At 40.2% G+C, this 20,019-nt stretch overlaps 1 protein-coding gene across 2 annotated transcripts in view; it reads left to right on the forward strand.

Moving 5' to 3' along the window:
- The window catches only part of kif18a (kinesin family member 18A), a 29,707-nt gene extending 15,444 nt beyond the window's left edge, over nucleotides 1–14,263 (forward strand). The window contains exons 14-18 of one of the 2 annotated variants that reach the window (XM_044031120.1): nucleotides 596–652; nucleotides 6,235–6,607; nucleotides 8,534–8,626; nucleotides 8,875–8,975; nucleotides 13,715–14,263. In XM_044031120.1, coding sequence (XP_043887055.1) covers nucleotides 596–652; nucleotides 6,235–6,607; nucleotides 8,534–8,626; nucleotides 8,875–8,975; nucleotides 13,715–13,851 — 761 coding nt within the window. In that variant the 3' untranslated portion in view covers nucleotides 13,852–14,263. The remainder of the gene's footprint in view (nucleotides 1–595; nucleotides 653–6,234; nucleotides 6,608–8,533; nucleotides 8,627–8,874; nucleotides 8,976–13,714) is intronic. The other variant, XM_044031121.1, reaches the window with a different exon arrangement.
- The last annotated feature ends 5,756 nt before the right edge of the window (nucleotides 14,264–20,019 follow it).

Below are 20,019 nucleotides of genomic sequence, written 5' to 3' on the forward strand. Positions count from 1 at the left end.
TTTCCCCCATTTGATCTCTGACAGGCCTAAAATATGAGATTAAAGTACACACATGTGACACCTGCATTCAAGATTAATGCTACACTAGTTTGAAATACTAGTCAGGTGTTCTCTAAGCTAGTTTAATGAGGGCCCTGTGTATTTGGCTTTAGTCCAGGTCTAGTGTGTATTGTGGATCCCAGGAGGTCAAACAATGCACGGTTCATTTTTAACTGTCATCTCTGCATGACCTAGCAGCACCGGTCCCTTGTGACATATAAGCCATGACGGACAGTGGAGCATGAAAAAAAAACCTCACTCGCCAGCAGTACAATGATGGTGTCTGTCATTTCTCACATAGTAAACCACGTCTGTCCCTTTTTAAAATGATTTTTACATTTTAGTGTCAGTTTCCAGAATTGTTTGTACAAAACCCCAGAACCCTCCAGGTTCACTTTTTGATATTTACAACCCAACAAGTAACAAAAAGAAATGACAAAATGTTTCATGTTAAAGCAACCATCGGGTCCATAGAAACTTTTCTAGCTCCGTTGTGTTTTATTGGTTATGTGTTGATGTTGCTTTTCCTTGAATATCATTTTTTTTTATTTGTCAGGTGCAGAGGGGAAGAAAAAAAGAACGTTGTTGTGCAAAGCTGCTCCATCCCCAAAAGGTAAATGTACTGTTCTCTCCTCTGTCTTACAGCCATGCTGGAGTCATTAATCTAAAACCCCTCCATACGTAAATCCCTTCCAGCCCTCAATCATTCACTTATTTGCTCTCTCCTTGTCACCTTTCACTCAATTCATCACACTTACACTAACACACTTCAGGAGACAGTGCTTCGTTTTATTGAAACAGAACGCGCACATCAGATTTGTTTTTAATGAGCTACATAAATTTGAAATGGTTCTGCATAAGACTAAATTCTCTGCTCGTCGTGTTGCTTTTTATTTGCTGAACACCTTTGTAGCATTTGAGCTAAAATGACTTGTTCAGAGTAGTCATACACACAATAAAAATCAGACGTGTAATATAATTTGATTTATAGTCGTGCTGCAGACATTCTGTCCCGGCCAAAACTTGAATAATAAAATAATGTGAATACTCACAACCGGTTTAATAGAGGGAAAACTGCGCTTGGGGAACCTTTGGGGAAATATAATACAAAAGCCTTTGTGAAATATTGCAGTTCAAATTGGCTGTAATGATATTTACTCCAGGTGGTCTACATTTCACTGAAGCACATTGTGGGAAATTTAAACTTTTGAAGTAAATACTTCTTCCAGATGACGAGAATCCCTGGAATGGAAATTATATATGAAAGCGCCACAAAGTTTGTCACCACTGCTGTTACATATCCTCATCACTGATGCTAATAAGTCGACTTTGATATTTGTTTAGTATTTACCTTTTGAAAGTTCTTTGTGATTTTAAAAAAAGACTCCTACATTTTGTCTGAGCCATTTTTAGACAAATCAAGACAAATCAGCATATTTTTTTTGTTTTGTTGTCAGAATAAAAGCAGCATTTTACCATGATCACAACTTACACTCACTCCAATTATGAGTGTTGCGTGATATTTGTTTATTTGTTTGATGAAAATCAGTTATCAGAAAAATAATATTTCCCCTCTCATTGAAGAGTAGCTTGATTACTCTTGTTTGATTATTGTTCTAATTATGTAAAACAAGAAATGATGAAGGGCATAAAAATACTGAATTAATCCAAACACTTTGATAAACTATGAATTTTAAATACTTAAAGTGACAGTGTACCGTCTCTGGTATTGGACATCATGTGTACAATATTTTGTATATGTATATATATATATGTATGTATGTATGTGTGTGTGTGTGTGTGTATATATATACATATATAAAAATGTATGTATATATATGCATAATCCAATAATCATTGCAGCCCTGGCTATAAGCTATAAGGTTAGATAAAATAAGAGTTGTTTTCTGAAACATTGCATCCATTGATATAATCCTTAAGCAACAATTAATGACTTGGATATTTAAAATCAAAACATTTTAAATATCAACTATCCGCTATTTTATTAGCACTCATCCTGCATCAGCACCGTGCAACGTGCATGGAATTTGTATTATAACTTTGTTTGCATCGCTTTTTTTTCCATTATTAGGATTCTGCAGCCACAGACTAACATCTCTAAAAAAAACATAACTGTGCATCCTCCTCTATTATGCATTCACTGACTCACACCTGCATCACTGAAAACCACCCTGTCCATTTTAATTTCAGGACAGTGTTGTAGTTGTTGTGCAGCACTATCAGCAATGCTGATTGTTTGGTTATTCACATGTAATTCTACACAGTTGTAATCAAACATTTGTTTTCATTTCAGTGTGGTGTTCAACTTTGCATTTGGACAAACTGCTCTGATCTTATCCTGATGCTGTTTGTCAGTCCCTCACTGCTTCCCCTGCTCTTAATGGTAGTCACTGCAGCATGTTATGAGAAATGGCACCACCCTGCAGCTCGCAAAGCCAATCAAATTTCATCGGTTTTAGAGAGGGCTGGGGTTGTGAGGGAGTGTTAACTCTTCGTGGACTGTAATAATAGCAAGCCACACAAAAAGTGATCACTTTAATGGAACATTTAAGCATTTCACAACTCTGTGTTGATAACGTGTCCACACAAGCATCTATAAATAGCTCCAGGTTTTTCATTCAGCTTTCCCCCCTTCTCTTCCCTTCTTTGCTGCTCTTTTTATATTCCTGTTTGATCCTCTGCTCCTCACCTCTCTCTTTTCTATTTTTTCCTCTCCCGATTTTTGCCTTTCCCTTTTTGCTTCAGTCGTCTGTGTGTCTGGCTTTTTCCTTTTCTTTTTCCCTCCCTTCCTCCTGTCTGTCTAGCATCTAACCCTCCCAATCCCTCTTGAGCTTCATTCATGAAAATGCAGATCCACAGCAGGGCAGGAAAAAACGTCAACAGACGTAAACTCCCCTGCTCCACCAACCAGAAAAGGCGCGCTATAAAAAAACAGGCAGCAGCAACCAGGCGACCCTAATTCAGTGCAGCCTCCACCAGAAATAGCAACTCATGCATGTATTAATCCCCTACAAGCCAAAAATATGTGATTGAAGGAACTCTGCTCAGTCTGCTGCCATATATTGCAACGGACAAGTCCTCTGCCACAGGGATATTTATCACACATTTTCTAAAAACTGCATTTTGCACATTTGGGGTCATGTTTAAATTAGTCATTCACTTTTGAATTAAGTGTTCTCACTTGCTTTATGTGCTGGCATTTTTCATATAAACCCCCACCTCTGCGGGAAATGCCATTCCTAATGGTTCCAATCATGATGCAGACACCGTGATTTAACCTCATTCTGCTCTGCAGTCTGTGCAATTTATTTGTCACTGGGATTTTTAAATGAAAAATCACGAGGAAAAAGAACTTGGTGGATATAGTATCACATATCAACCACTACCTATCATTTCTATGTATTATACTATGTAATTTGTTCTTTCCATTTTTAGTAATTCCACATGGATTTATTATCATTTCAACGGCAAGCAAACTTCACTTTGCCTTTGGATTACAAATGTCTTGCTATGATAATGTAATGTTTGCTGTGATTAATTCAACCAATTAAGGTCCAAGAAAATTATCTCTCTTTGGATTTATCTGCTTTCTTCTCACGTTAGCAGTCAGTCGTCGATACTATGTGACTGGAAAATCCGTCAGCTGAATTTAGGGATGAGTCGATCTGATACTTGGTATCGGTATCGGTCCAATACTGGTCAAAATCATCACATCAGATATCGGACATAAACAAGAAAATCCAATTACCTGTACGAGTACCACAAATGGGGACACGCAAGATACTTGAAGTATTGAGTCTCATGCAACTCGATACAGAACTTATGGCTAATATTACCACATAAATTAGACTTTACAGTTGTGTGTTTGAGCATCATGTTTTCGTCTGGTTTTTTTTTTTATAAAAAAAAGAATAGAATAATAACCAGTACAATAACATTAGACAATAATGAATAAATAATAATTAAAAAAAAAAAAATCTTCAAGCTGCTCTGTTCCATTCATAAAATGGAGTGCATGTCACAGAAACTACGCTTTTGTCAGTTTCAGTCTGGCTTCGTAAAATGTATGTTTATATGCGCAATCAAGGCTCTATAATTTTTGCCAAATACAATATCTCCAACAGTGCTGATCACACTGTGTAACTTAAGGGTGCGATCCATCTCATTTTTCTGTTATGACATTTTTTAAATTGCATTGTTTAGCCTAAGGCTGGCACTTCAGCACTTACCACTGATTATTGATGAAATACGGGGGACGGCATCATTTAGGGACCGATGTTGCACTGCTTACTTTATAAAGTGCTTTGATTTGCTTTCGCTTTCAAGGCCCTCGGTTATAAACAATGAATTAATAAACACTTTTCAATGATGGCTTGTTCCAGATGCTGACAACTGAAAACAAGGCTTGAAATTATATAATATAACGCTGTGTTAATTACTTTTCGGCGACCAAAGGGAAAAGTCAAAGGCTTGTGTGTAGCCTGACAATGGATCAAATGGCTTGTTGACACTTCTAACAACCAGACATCATGATTATTTAAGGCTTATTTAGTTAGCCATTGTGTTCCTTATCATAGTAACACTGTTGTCATACCACTTCCTGACTACAATATCCTGTGACATTTTGAAAAGCAAACAATGCATACACAATATGTGGCTCCATAAACGCAAATCTGTTTGCAGAGGGATTATATTATATGTAAGACCATACATGCAAGAAACGGCATGTGGAATACAAAGTGTTCTGATGAGGAAGAGGTTTTGCTTAAACGGTTCCTCCTGCCTTTCTTGTAGCTAACACCAGACTGCATCTGTATCTCATTTGTATGAGTCTGGAAAGGGTGTAGTCGCCTCCCACTTTCAAGAGGCATGACCAAAGGAAGTAGATGAAAAATGTCTCTGTGTGGAATTGGATAGACCTACAACCAATCAGACCAATGATCCGAATAACGTATGCAGAGCGACGGAGAGCGTGTCAACAAGTGCTTGTTGTAGTTTGCTGCTCATCAGTGGCCGCCATGCTGGACGTATAAAAAGGCTGTCAGATGCCACTTCTCTGTCGCCGTCGTTGTGTAAAGCACACGAGGGGTTTGTGATTGGCTCCCTTTTTTAGGCGATTCTGAAGTGGACCATCATGGCATCCTTGCCAGAAGTGTCAGCAAAGTGGAATGAAATCGCTGGCAGGCTCGACTGAGTTCACACACGGTGCTCTAGCCCCTAAATATTTTAAATTGTTAGACATTCACTCACTCCGTCTATCACTTTATCCTCAGCATGAGGGTCACGGGGGCGGCGGGGTCAATCCGAGGTGATTGTGAAAGGCTAACACCAACTGCTACTGTCTACTTGGAGTATACAATTAGCGAAAATATTGGACGGAAATATGTTCCTTGTTTATTGTTCAAAGGTGTGACATGCGCTCGCTGCTTTGTCCATTCGGAATGTTGTAGAAACATGGCAGCACAAAAAAGTACATGTAAAAGTCTTATTCTAATGTTTATTTTAAAGCGATTATACACAACTATTCTCATGGGTTGCATATTCAATTTCTGCTGAAACCTTTTTAAATGTTAATATACTTTTGGTCACTTAAAGGTCCAGTATTTACACGTGGCAGACATTCAGTGTTTATGTATATCAGGGTTTCCACGGTTACGAAATTCCTGGAAAAGTTTTGAAATTTAAAAGAGCAGTTTTCCCAGGCGGTTTGGAATTAAGTGAACATTTTGGAAAGGACTGCAAGCTGCATGAATGTCCCCCCACTTAAGTCGCATGATCCTCATTGTACGCATTATGTTCAAGTGAAGTCGGCAAGCTCTACTGCGATGCTAGTTGGCAGAACAGCCAGGCAAGTGTGATCAAATGCTCAAAAGAGATCTTATTCAAACTTATATTTTTTCCTCAAAGCCTGCGAATGGGTTAGCACATAGAAGAGCCTCATTACTGTGCCCTATGGTCACTATAGGAGCCTACCTTTGTTGAACGACTTAAATTCAGTCATGGAAGTTGGTCAAAATAGTGTGGAAGGTTTTTGAAAATGAACTGGCGAAAATGTGTGGGAACCCTGGTATATGTCAAGAAGCCAATGAATTAATTGATTGTGTTGTGATTATGTTCATTTATTTTTTTTATTGTTGCTTATATTCATGTTTCACTGATGGTTTGGATTTTTAGGTGAAGGAAGCCAGGCAGAATCACGTCCCAGAAGGCCCATCAAGAGGAATCTGTCTGCGTCACTGCCGCCACAAAGCCCACAGAGTGTCGCCAAGGTCCAAGTGTTTGAGGAGGGAATGTTCCCTCTCCAGCGCACTCCAGAGCCCGCTCAGAAACCTGTTCAAGTCCTGCCGCTCTCCTCGTCCGCTGCCATGGATCCCAACATGACTTTTGAAATTGTGGACAGTGATGATCAGAAAACGAGTAATGCCACCATCATAATAAGCAGCGGGAGTCCCTGTCAAGCACTGGAGCCTGCAGCTTTATCATCAGGTCACAGCCAATTACACCGTCCTCTCAAGGCCAACGAGGGGAAGCAGGTTCCCACCAAAAGGTGAGAAAAAAACTCATGCTATACTATTAAACTACTTCTTTTTAACATATACGAACGACAAAGTAACTGTTCAAAACAAGATTGCATTCATTTTAACTGTTAAACTTTAAATGGGAATAAAAAATGAACACAAACCTGCCTGCTGCCTTTAGTTGCAATGGCATTTAAGCAGGGGGCAGCGGTTTGCTCGATCTCTGACACTGCAAAACCAAACCAGTTCCATGCCACTGAGGAATTTTTAGGAACAGACTCTTCACTGCTCGCAGCTATATTATTCCTCTCTCTGAGCAAACCGGGGGTTGGGGCTGCAGGGCTGCACCACTATGAACTACAGAAGCCTAAATTGAGCTGTAGTGTAAGTGAAAAGAGACAGTTAAAAAGTGTAGGTGAAAACAACTCTCACAATACTTGAGAACCAATTATTTAACTTTCTTGTTTACCAAAAGAATGTGTATAGAATGATGTATTTATGTTTTTCACAAACATTAATTGCTATTTAATGTAGCACACACGCACCCAGGTTTCTATCCTTTCACCTGGGCTGCACGTGTCCAGACAAGTGAATAAGACACAAAAGCTATGGTGGCAAAAAAAAAAAAAAAGAAAGAGCATAAAATCCTCTACAAAGTCTTTGGCTCTGTGCGTTTAATTGGCAGAGATTTATACAAGTATGTTTAAGTAAATGGATTAAGCTGCTTTTACTTTGTCACAACTAACAAGGAGGAGTGTTTCATTTATTCCTGCACCTGGAATCTTTCAGTTGAAGCTTTCAGTAACATTTAGTCTCTCAATGGATTTTAAAACGTCAGGGACATCTGCACGCATTCTTCCTGATGTTTAATGTTCTAATCTTGGTTAAATCACAAACTCTTCACAAATGTGTGGGTTTTTTTTTTAATTTGGCTCAATATTCCCGGCTTTTTGGACCACACATTTTAATGAAACATTGCCTTTTGAAAGCATAACTGAACGTTTTTGGTATTTTTCGCCTCCTGTGATCTGAAGCCCTAGTATGAAGGACAAACATGCGTTTATTCAATTACAAGAAAACAAATCATTACTCAATCAAAAGGAACATAGACAGGTATTCTCAAACGATCTCTCTGGTTGCTCAGGAGAAGCTTTCACAGCACCAAACGAATTCAGCATGAAAATCTGGATTGTGACTAAACCTTTCAAAAGTGGTAAATCCTCTAAACTTTATTCAAAACAAGACTGAGATGGGGACATGTTTCCAGACTGGAACACTCAAGAGGCTTAAGTCAGCTGAGCAGCTCTTGGCTATTTTCAGCTGGAAGTTGAAACAAAATGGGGGAACATTTTAAGCTATAACAGCAAAAAAAGAGTTTCTGTTGGTGACGATGGTCCCAGCAGAGAAGTCTTCATTTTAAATGTTGAGAGGGTATCATTTTTATTTTTGTGAGTAAAAGAAATTGCCACGGTCTTATCTCAAAATCAAAATTCTTTGCCTTAACTGCTGAAATATAAGGTGTTATATTAAGATATGGCTGTCGATTAGTCGCTTCATGATGCACGAAGTTGCCCTTTTTTTTTATCCGTCTGAAATGTCTGTGCCATGTGACTTGGGTGCATTAGACTCTGGCTTTTATCGCTTAACTCGTGCACTTCTTGTGCTTGTTAATTTGAATTAACTGAACTATCATGAACCTGCTAATGGATTTTAAACTACAAACTGATTGTTCAGGGAGATGCCAAAAGACAACTTACTGCCAAGTGCACTGCCACATTAGCTGGAAATGGTCAAAATTGTAAAGTGATTTTAAAAAAAAAATGAAGCCGCCAACACTGAAAGGCTGATGAAGGTTTTAGATCAGTATACACATAGTTTTTGCAAATTGTTACACTTATAAGCTGATTTTGATTGAAGAGGGAAATGTCATTGTAACATGAACCTTTGCTCTGTAGGCAACCGATTCAGACTTTACAAGAAACGAGAAGAGCCAACCCGACCTACATGCAAATGACATCTGCTGCACAAGGGAAGCGTGCATTTAACCGGTACTGTATCACTGACTTTTTTCTTCTCTCTCTCTAATGTTCATTGACATGTACATCATTTAATATACTGGCAGGGGATTAAATGATTGTGCTCAGATATATTCATGACTTAAAATGTGAGAAACTTGTATAAGGATTCCATTTCTGAGTATTTTATGAAGGAATTCTGTTACAGATAATGAAGAACCTTTGACATAATGGTTGGTGTGTGATTACTTGTTCTATTTCCCCCTCTTTACTCATTGAAGCAGCATCAGAGAAGAGATAACACATGGTCTCCCTGCACCAAAGCGTATAAAGAAAGACCCTTCCGCGGCCCCGAGACCACTCAGAGTGCATCGCTTTGCCGGTAAGTGTCAGCAGCAGAGACAGACAGACATCCACATACACTTAAGAGGAAAAACACCTTACCTTATAATGACTATCATTTGTGCAACATAAGTGAGTTGGTTTTGTGAGCTAAAAAAAAAAAAAAAGCTTGTTGCATTTTATTTTTGACCCATGTGAAAAAATATCTTGAAAGAAAATGGTAGATCACAGAAATGAAGTCAAGTATTATCTGTAGAGACAAAATGATGAAGTAGCTATTTTTGAAAAGATGCTTTTAGTAATGTTTGTGGTTTTATTCAATTCCAAAAATGTAATCTCTTCGCTGTGGAAGCCCACCATATTCTCATAATAAACAAATTGGAGTGGGTTTTTTTTTGCGACATTGTTATTGTGTGGTAGCCTGGCTGATGTCGGACTGCATTTTACTCTCATTTAATGTATGTCTTGAAAGGGTGTAAAAACAGACGTAGATCAAATGGCACGACTCAACTCACCTGGTACCTGTTGCTTTTTTGGGCACCTGCTCTGGTGAGGTACCAAGCGAACTGAGCTGTCACTAAAATGTGAGACCACAGAGTTTCATCACTTGTGGCACTTGGGATTGCTCCCCCCCCTTTTCTTTTTTTGGAGATTCCATAGTAGGAAAAAAATAGCGTCCTCGCCAGAGCGAAAGCAAATCAATGGCAGAATCGGCTTGGTTCACCCAAGCTATTAGTGTAGAGCAATTTGCAGAAGCCTCTCCCACTTGCTCCCTCTCACACAAACATTGACCTGTCCATCATAGGCAGACTGGCGGACTGTTAAAACATACATAAGCTGTTTACTGTCCTCTGCAGAATTTGACATGACATCAGGAGTTAGCTTTTTCTCGGCATGATCCTGCAACAAGCAGGGTGCATATAATGTGTACTTCTTTGGCTTTAAGTTACACACTGGACCTTTTCAGGAGGGTTTATTGGCAAGAGGTGAATATACTACTACCCAGAATTATGTTTACAAGAGTATCAATGTTTTATAATAATGAAAACAAATCCTTTGGTTCTTGTAGAAGCCGTAGAACCTACTTTATCCAAAGGGTCTGCTTTTCTGAGGCCACCAGGTTTCTACAGCAGTCCAAATGGACTTGCATTTCATGACAAACCTGATGCACACACTGACAAAGAAGTAGAAGGAATTTAGCGGGGAGAGTGGAGAGAAGTGTGATGGCATATTTGCATCCTTTCTGCTCGGCCAAGGCCACTGTAGTTCCCTGATGTACTCTGTAAACGTAGGGGTGAGCGAAAGAGTCCGCCGTTCTCTCACCGGTAATTGTCACAATGTCTTACACACTGGACCTTTTAATGCTGAGTCTCTGAAAGGATGGCATGTGACTCAAAGGTGGAGCATTGTGTGGGTGAAAAAAAACATTATTATTTTAATTGAAACACACTTTCTCATGACCGTGTGTGCACACTGATCGTTCATCATTGTCATGACAGCAGTGTCCACCATCTCAGGAGTTGGAGCCCGGTCGAGTATTTGTAAACCGATCAATGGGTTTTAGCCTCATGAGCACTTTTTTGCATTCTGCTCTTTAGTTTATATTTACAACAGTAAATGAAGGCATTGTTTATTACTGCAGCAGTTCAAAAATGTAGGTTGTGACTTGAAAAATGTGGGTCCCAGAGGCTGAATCATTTGCAAACCACCGCTTTATTTATGTTAACAACTTAATCGGAGTTCACCTCTGGCGAACTGAACTGAACCTGTGTGATTGTGAGTTCTCTTTGTCACTCTGCATGTCAGGGGGGAAAAAACTGAGTCCAAGGGACTTGCTGTAGATGTGTGGTAAGGCAGAGAGGACAAGTGTGTAAAGCTATTTCCAAAGCTTTTTGTTCCCTGGAGCATGGAGGACTCATTGGTTGTTTGATGGAGCTTTTGGTCTTGCCAAACTGAGAAGTGTCGGTCAGGGAGGTGACGGAGAACCCAGCAGTTACTGCTACAGAGCTTCAGAAGTCCTGGCTAATCAGATGATGCTTTGTGTAAGCGACATGACAGACCTTGGAATTTGTGTTAATTAGCATCTAGGACTATGAAAGCATGAAGTTAATGTGTTCTGAAGAGTTGGAAGGGAACCAGTCATTTACAAACACTCAGTGGCAGAAAGAAAGGATCTATACCCAAAAATGTGATGTCGCTACCAATAGGGATGCAGAATACTGGACTTTTTGCGATATGCCGATATATCTCAGAAGAAGTTGGACTGATAACCAATATCGATACATGAACCAAAAACCAATACTTAGTTTTGTTTGACTTCTTCCCCTTTAGGGGTCGCCACAGCAAATCACCTGCTTTGTCTATTCAGCCTATTGTTTTTAGTCATCAGTCGTATCTGGGGAACGTGGCACATTTGCTGATATCCGATAATGCCGATATCAGCTGACATGGATATCTTGCAGACGATATTGCGCGTCCCTAGTTACTAAATTTAACTATGCTTTAGAAATCAGTAGAGCTGCAACTAATGATTATTTCCATAATCGATTAGTCTGTCGATTATTTTTTCGGTGAATCGTTTGGTCCATAAAATATCAGAAAACCTTAAAAAATGTTGATCAAACCTGGAAATGATGATGTTCTCAAACGTCTTGTTTTGTCCACAAACCAAAATGATTCACTTTTAATGATTTCTTTGTTACCCAAAGCAAAGAAATTAAGAATATACTTACATTTAAGAAGCTCAAACTATCGAAAATCTTGTTTTAATCATGAAAAAAGCCTTGAACCGATTAATCGATTATCCAAATAGTTCTCGATTAATTTAGTCATCGATTCATTGTTTCAGCTCTGGAAATTAGAAAACGCTGCTTCCCAACCATCCTGTAATAATGAAGCTGCCACTGTCGGGTGATTCCATGTGACCACAAGCTGCGCCGTTTAATTGGCTCAAAAGTTTGGGCTCACTTTGCAAGATTTTGTGAAAAAAATGGACTTTTATTGTGTAAAAATGTCATTCACCCTTTCATCCACATGACAAACAAATACAACAGTATGAATATCAGGCAGTGCACCGTGCGACTGCTTCAGCAAAGCCCACATGTGGCTGCTGCTAACAGAACTGCAGCTCGCCAGCTTTGACTCTAATAGAAGGCAGAGGGAAAGGCATGTTCTCGTTAACTACATAGTTACTACACACACTGTTGGCATCGAACTCAGCATTTTTGTGCAAAAAAATTCCATCGACGGCATCATAAGTAACAAAAGCGAGGGAACGTGACTCAGGGGGAAAAAACAGCTGATGTCACAGGGCTGTTGTCCCATTTACTGTAAAAGAGTTAAAGTCTTTCACTGCAGAGGAGTCCATTAGTTTAAAAAGAAGGCCTCGCCTCTTGTGGTGCGTATGAAGTACACTCTTCCTCGCGGCTCACCACAACGCGTATCGATTAGTACCGATATCAGTCAGCAGTATCAGTATCGCTATGAGACAAAAGGGAAGAAAAAAAAATCACCCCTTTAGACACATTTCTGAAGGCACTGCTCATCACCTAATCCCTTCATTATAGTGAAGTATGGAGATGGTAGCATGATGCTGTGACGGCACTGCTCAGCCAAATACAGAGAGGTCCCTGAAGAAAAGCTGCTCCAGTGCACTCACTGGTTCCTTCTCAGTGCGACAATGACCAGGAGACCACACTGGCGTCGACAGTCTCTGCCTGTGCTCGAGTGGCCAAACCAAAGCCCCGCACTTAAATCCCATAGAACATCTGTGACGAGACGTGAAGTTCACAGATGTTCCCCATCCATTCTGAAGAAGCACAGAGGCTGCCAGGAAGAATGAGATAAACTGCAGGTCCATACCAACTTCAGGTATGCAAATCTTGTAGAGACTTAATCCCTGAAGAATCTAAGCTGTTATTAGTGCCAGAGCGGATTCTGCAAAGTCCTGAAATAAGGGTGTGAATATTTTTTGTCAGGTTTAAGTTCTTTGTTTGTTTGTTTGTCTTTTTTTTTTTTTTAATACAGATACAGACATGTCTTAAATGTAGTCATTTTTGTTGTTATGGGATACCAAGTGTGGATGGATGGATGGATTGGGAAGGTTCCCTCCACGCTTTCCTTGTCATGTGTCCACAGAGAGTCATATCACATGTCCACCTGCACGTACACGGCTCCATTCATACTTGCAACAGGATAGTATTATATGCATGTGTACACAAGCTCGCGTTGCTGTCCAGTGGTGGAAAATTGGCCTATTCTTTTCTCTTTTTTTTTTTTGTCTATTATTTGAGCATTGGGTTATCATCTTCTTTGTTGTCATTGTCCTCCGACCAAAACGTGTTATGCTACATGGAGCCTGAGTGTCTGAAAGTTGTGATTTTAGCCCATGAGATAACATCAAAACTGCTGTAATATTTAATGCAAGGATGAGAACTCTTTTAAGTTGTCATTAAACAATCCCTTAATCTGCAGCTTTTACAGTATGGTCCACACGGTTTTAAAATGTCGGTACATCTACGCTTACGATCCATACATACCAACATGAGCATGGGCGGATGACAACACGTTCATCACATGCACCTCTGTGGACTCACTGATGCAGAAAGTGTTAAATCCAGTCTTAAAAATGAAAAGTTTAGTGTGAAATAGAAGTTATGGTTGGTTTTATGGGTTGAAGAATGCCCGTAAGTCACTTGTATAACCGTTTCTGTGTATGTTGTACGTCTGCGTTCTCTTCATCCTTGATAAGATTCCCTCTGTTCGGTGTCTGTCCCTCAGGTTCCGAGGAGAACAGGCCCCGTCGAGTCGTGAGGAGCGTTTCCGAGGGGAACCTCAGCCTCCTGGAACCTCACAAGTCCAGGTCCATTTTTTATAAGACCTCTCAGCGGATCAAAAATGCGGCCAAGCGCATGTGAAGCATCAAGTTCACACCCGAGACCTTGACACAACAACATGGCTCCTCCGTCCAAACTCTTAATGGTTTTAATCATTTGTTCAGTTGTCAGTTTTAACCCCAGTAAAAATAAATCTAAGTTGTTGTCTTATGCTCTTTTAATGCAGTAAAATCTTACTTGACTGTATATACTGTAAATATTGTATATAATTATGGTTGATCTCTTTAGACGATTGGGTAGTCCTTTTAGATTTTAAAATGTTTTTTAAAATTCTTCAAAACAAAAGCTGAGAAATAAAACGTTTCCTGTGGATTCCCGCTGTTGTGTACTTGAATTATGTACCGCAGTTTTTCTTCAGAGCGGCGGTCAGTGTGGTTCGTTGACCGTGTTTCCTGTGGCAGCTATTATCAGGGACGTGCCGGAGCTGTGGCTGCAGGAGAGATTGGATCTGTTTGTGTTTTTAATTCAATCCTTTCCTCCTGTACAGTTGACAACATGCGGTTGTCGAGATTTCATAATGAAAACTCTTTGTAACCGAATCAAAAAAATGGATTTCCTTCTGGGTTTTATTGGCGTTACAGCGAGTGTGAATGTGTTTTTTTTAATTAAGTTCTGAGGACAAAATGTGATGTCGAACAGTCTCGGGGAAGGTGAAAATTGGAAGGGAAAGAGAAAGAAGACAAACTCCACCTCCAGGTTTGAGTGATGCGTCATCTGCAATCCAAAAAAAAGAGAAAGAAAATAGCTAATTAGTCCTTTACGTTTCATGAGAGTGTGGGTTTTTATCCACCTGTTTCTTTTTGCACAGAGAAAACTTTTCTAAAGAACTTTTGTGTTACAATGTTTAGGGCATTTTCTGACAATCTATAACCATTGTTCTCAAACTGTGGGGCGTGTACCACCAGTGGTACGTGGGCTTCCTCTGATGGAAATACTGTTCTACTCTAATTTCATTACACCAGTGTGTACTGTATTTGAACGTTAATAGCGTTACCTTGTGAGCTCGATATTTTTTATATTGGTATAAAAAGTTTGTAAAGTGTAAATATGTCCACTGCACACAGGGTTGCCAGATCTGCGGGGCGAGACCTGTCGAAAATAAAATTTAAATAGATTTCTGATAAAAAGAAATGTATATAAATATTCTACCCGCAGCAACAAAAATTGGCCGAGCTCTGGGGGGTGGGGATTTTGCAAAATCTTAAGATATTTGGATAAAAGTGATATGCAAATGTAGCTTTTAAAAGAGAAACAAGTAGCGAGTAGACTCTCGCACACTGTCTGAACCTCCGTCAGACAAACCTGGTGAAAATAAGAAGGTCTAATACCGGAACGCTGCAGTAATGAAAGCATTTTTGCAAGTTCAGACAGCGTGTGAGAGTCTACTCGCGACTCTGTGATTCATTTATTATTTTCTCTCGACGCATGTGTCCTAAGAAGTGGATGTGCAAAGTTTTCTGTCCTGTTTTGAAATCAGAGCTGCTCAAATTCCCGCAGCTCCACAATCAGGATTTGGACCAAACTACACAGACGTATTAAGTGCCCTTACATTTCTGATTTAAAGCAATACTGGTGGTTTTTTTACAGTATTTAATGAAAATGTAAAGTCTCGCAAAGTATTTCTTTCTACAGGCCGTAACCTACATCCACAGGAAATTCACTCAATATACCACCTTTATTTTTTTGAGTTATGCTGCTCACAAACAAAACCATAACGTCCTTGGCAGAGGTAAAAAAAGAAAAATGACTCAAGCAATCATGAGAATTAGACATCTACTGTATTTGAAATGTGGTGAATAGATTTTTAAGCCACATTAAAGATAATAATTATGCAAATGGGATTTTTTTTTGTGCATCCATCCAACAACATATTCTCCATATGGGTCGCAGGGGTCGCTGGTGCCAATCTCAGATCACCAGTCCATTACAGAGCCACATATAAAGAGACAAACAACCATTCACTCTCACACCTACAGGCCAATCTAGAGCAGGGGTGTGAAACCCAAACGACTTGGGGGCCACGAGTGTCTAGACTGGTCATGAGGGGGCCGGTCTTTGGAAAAAAAAATAAAAAATGGGAAAAAGCAAGTGTTAGGTAGCGGCTGAGGAGTATGAGCTCGTCAGGAAGATGTTCATGATGATATTTCACAGCTTTTCAAAGTAAAAGTTCTTGTTTCGAATAATAACATATTTATGACATAATTACAAAAAGAGAGAAATAAATCAAAAATTAAGTAAATTAATAAAATGGACAACCATACGAGCTGACATATATGTAAATTAATGTTGGCTGTAATACATTTAATGACAAATTAAGCACATTTATTTCTATAGGAGGAGTGTTTTCATGGGCCATGTTTGGGCTGCATGTAATCAATTTGGGGGGCTACATGTGGCCCGCAGACCGCCAGTTTGACACCTCTGAACTACAGTGTCCAATTTACCTAATCCTCATATTGCAGGTTTTTAGACTATGGGAGGAAACCAGAGAAAACCCACGGTTGTTCCAACAGGATCGCAAACCCGGGTCTTCTTGCTAACCGCTACGTCCCCCGTGTGGCCCCCAAATTTTTCGTTCATGTCCGTTGAAAATCACAAAACTATTTAGTTTTTAGCGATTAGACAGTAAAACGTAATCAAAAAGTGTCAAATAACGTATGAATTCATTATTTATTATTACATGAATGTTTAATATTCACGGGCTCTCACTTCACTGTGACCCCTGACGTTAACGAACCTGTGTTGAACTTTTGTGCCTGCGTGTCCCTGTCCCGCCTGTCCACAGACAAACACCCGCACGCACAGAGGACACGTGTCTCGGATGTCGTCCGCCTCTGAGGTACTTCCTGTTCCAGCAGGTCCAGCATCACACACACACAAACACACACACAGACTCACAGCATGAAGACAATACCTGCCACATGCTGATGCCTCGGCTAAAAAAAAACCGGTGGGAACCACTGACGAACACCACATTTGAACTGTGTCTCTGAACTATTTTTATTTTTATGCTTTTTTTTTTTTCTTTTTTTTTCTTCTTCCTCCTGATTATAAATGTGAATAATGGGTGGGAAAAAAAGAAGCTTTTATTAGAACTGTCTCTCTCTCTCTCTCTCCTAAAAAAAGCTTGTACCGAAAAAAAAATAAATAAAAGAATCCCTCCTGCATGCGTCTATGATGAGGGTGGGACCTGGCTGCTCCGTCTGGAGAGAACTAGACTTGTCACTTTGAATTCAGTCTTGCAACTTTCAGTGGCACAGCGTTTCGGTGTGATCTTTATTTTTAGCTCAGGAGCTCAATGCATATATCAGCACTGTACTGCGCAAGCACTGACACCCTCTCATGCTCTCATTCACAAGAATCTCTTCATTGTGTGCGTGTGTGAGAGAGAAGGGGGGGGTGGGGGGCGTGTGTGTTTGTGTGTGTGTGTGTGTGTGTGTGTGCACACAGGGAGGCAGGTCTTGGCTAAAGTTTATTAACTTTCTCTCAGCCAATGGGGCGCCGTGTGCGTTTTTCCTGCTGACCAATGGGACAGATTGAGAGGTTGGAGGTGGGTGTTGCTTAGCAACTGCAGGTAGAATCTCAGATCATGTCGGACCCATTGTTTTATCTTGCCTCCATGAGAGACATTACATGCTATGTGTTGTGATTTGTTCGTTAAAAAAAAAAAGAGAGAGAGAGAAGAAAAAAAAAACAGCCTCGGTGTTAATGCGTCACAAAGTTGTTAACTCCATTTTCTTTATTGTTAAACAGAGATCACACTGACTTTAATGGCATTTTGCCCTCAAGACAGAGCTGTTTTGAAGGTATCGTCTATATTTGACTACATGTGGCTGTCAAGGGGGTTTTGACTGAACACTTTTATTGTTTCTGCGCCTGATTACAGGACAGAATATCTTTTATTGAATCTCACACACACACACACAGAGATGAGTGGTAATGAACACTGACAAACAGACAACACATTTTACAACATTTACTCTGCCACACATCGCACAATCAATCACATTAACACACTCAGGCAAAGCACTAATGCAATTAATTAGAATCCCTTCTTATAATTGTGATTCAAGAAACCACAAGCGTTGACCTAAATGGAATTTGCAGCGTTTCTTCTTTATGAAAGCAGCTTTTTTTTTCATGGCCACGAACAGAGACCCAGACTGTGACATACGAATAAAAGCATATGATTCCTCCTACAATGTTCCCGACTCCCACAAGGCAGCGCGTCACAGCTGTGAACTCCTCGTCCCCTGTCTAATTAGATGACCTGATATCTTAAAGCAATATGTCACAGTGGAATGACTCGTGGAGAAGCTGACCTCCAGTACTGTCTGTCCTTTTGCCACTAATGGTGTTGCTCGTTGGCTTTTACTCTCACCTCTGTTCGCCTAAAAATGATATGTAAATGTCACCTGAATGTAGGTGTGCACTCTCACTGTGTCGGTGCGAACATGCTAGAAAATGACAATTAATTCTCCTTAGGTGTCTATTCTTTTTTATGCGGTGGAGTCGGAAAGTGGAGGGAAATGCTAATTAATTTTTTCTTTTTTCCCCCCCAAAAAATCTGTCTAATATTTGACGTGGTTTGTTTAGTTTTCCAAGTTCCGAGCGCCGCTTCGTACGAGAGGCACGAGATCGCCGCGTCTGCACCGTGTCCCGTCCCGTGATGCTCGATGCAAATTGTGTAAATGGGGGTTATGGAAATTCCTGGGATGCACACTGGGTTTGGTATGTAAAGCAGGGCCGCGTAGATTGTTGTTTACACCACATACATTTGTGTCCAGTAAGTCCCACTGCGGGGGAGCGAAAGGAATAGACGACACACGACTTGAGAAATAAAAAGCGGGTGATTTGGAGCACGTTTGGGGAGATTACTTACAGCTCAAGCGGCGAGGAAGCTGTAATTCTGGAGAAGGTAGGCCGTCGTATCTTGTCTTTAAGCCCCGAAATGATAAGTCGTCGGCAGAGAAGCTCTGTTTGGGCTACTTTAATGTGCGCATGTGCTGCTTGGCATGATGGATGATTTTTAGTTGTTGTTTTTAGCTTCTTAAATGTGATTTTAAAACTGAATAATTTTTCGGTTTGTGGACCAAAACGAGACATTTGAGAACTTCACTTTCAACATTTTCGGACATTTAATGGACCACTATTGATCACTTGATTAATCGGGAAAATTAAAATATGACTTTTTTAATAACTACATGGGCTAAAAGCAACTGAGCAGGAATTTGCACGAGCAGATTAATAATAAAGATTTTGTAAAAGCAGCTTTACATGAACTCCTTTTTTCATCCATTTTTTCATGGAATAAAAACATAAAAAGGAGAGGTTAAGGAGCGAGGTCAACTCAAACGTCAGTCCTCAAGGACGTTCCGTGCACTTATATACAGTCTGTCACATACAGGAGAGAAGAGACATCAGTCGGACCATCATTTTTCGAATGTGATCTTACAATAAATAAGACCCGCTCCCTCTGCGTTTTGCTCAGCAAACACATTCTTTTTTTGTTGTCGTAGGAAAACAATGTGGCAGCAAATACCCGGCTCTCTTTTATCAGCAGCTGACTGATGACAGGACCATGTGCAGTGGTTACAGGGGGGGGGGCGGCGGTGGTGGGATGGTGTGTGAGAGATTTACAGTTTCCTTTACCAGGTAATGTCTCCAGTTGTGAAACAATGTGACAGAAAATCAGTACAGCTGTGATGGCTCAGCAGTGTTCTTTGCCCCCTCTACATTCTCCTCCAGGAGCTTATCCAAAGCCCACCTCAAACGTAGCGTATGTAGCCGGCGGATGACTCATCCTCAGGAGAATGAGCTGCACGGCGCAGGTAGCCTTGCAAATAAACATTTCACGATTTGCAGAGTGCACTGAAGTACTTTGCTGACTTAAAGTCTGAAGCCACAGACTGCAAACACAAACTCTGACAAGCCACTTCTGTTTTCCTCCGTCTGCATGGCACACACTGTAAAATATCCTCCCGTGTTAATGTTATTGAAACAGCAAATTTGTCATCATTGCAGCAATCGCCATGGAGACAGGGTTAAGTCCCACACCTACTGGTGTTACAGTGCATGAGTGTATACTCATTACCCTTTACCGCAACTTCCAGGAAACACTGCACACTGAGTGGATGGATGACTCCATCTCTTTAGGATGGTTAGGGAATAGGCAGACATTCAAATGAT

Source organism: Solea senegalensis, linkage group LG7 (genome assembly GCF_019176455.1).
Source record: "Solea senegalensis isolate Sse05_10M linkage group LG7, IFAPA_SoseM_1, whole genome shotgun sequence".
Taxonomy (NCBI): Eukaryota; Metazoa; Chordata; class Actinopteri; order Pleuronectiformes; family Soleidae; genus Solea; species Solea senegalensis.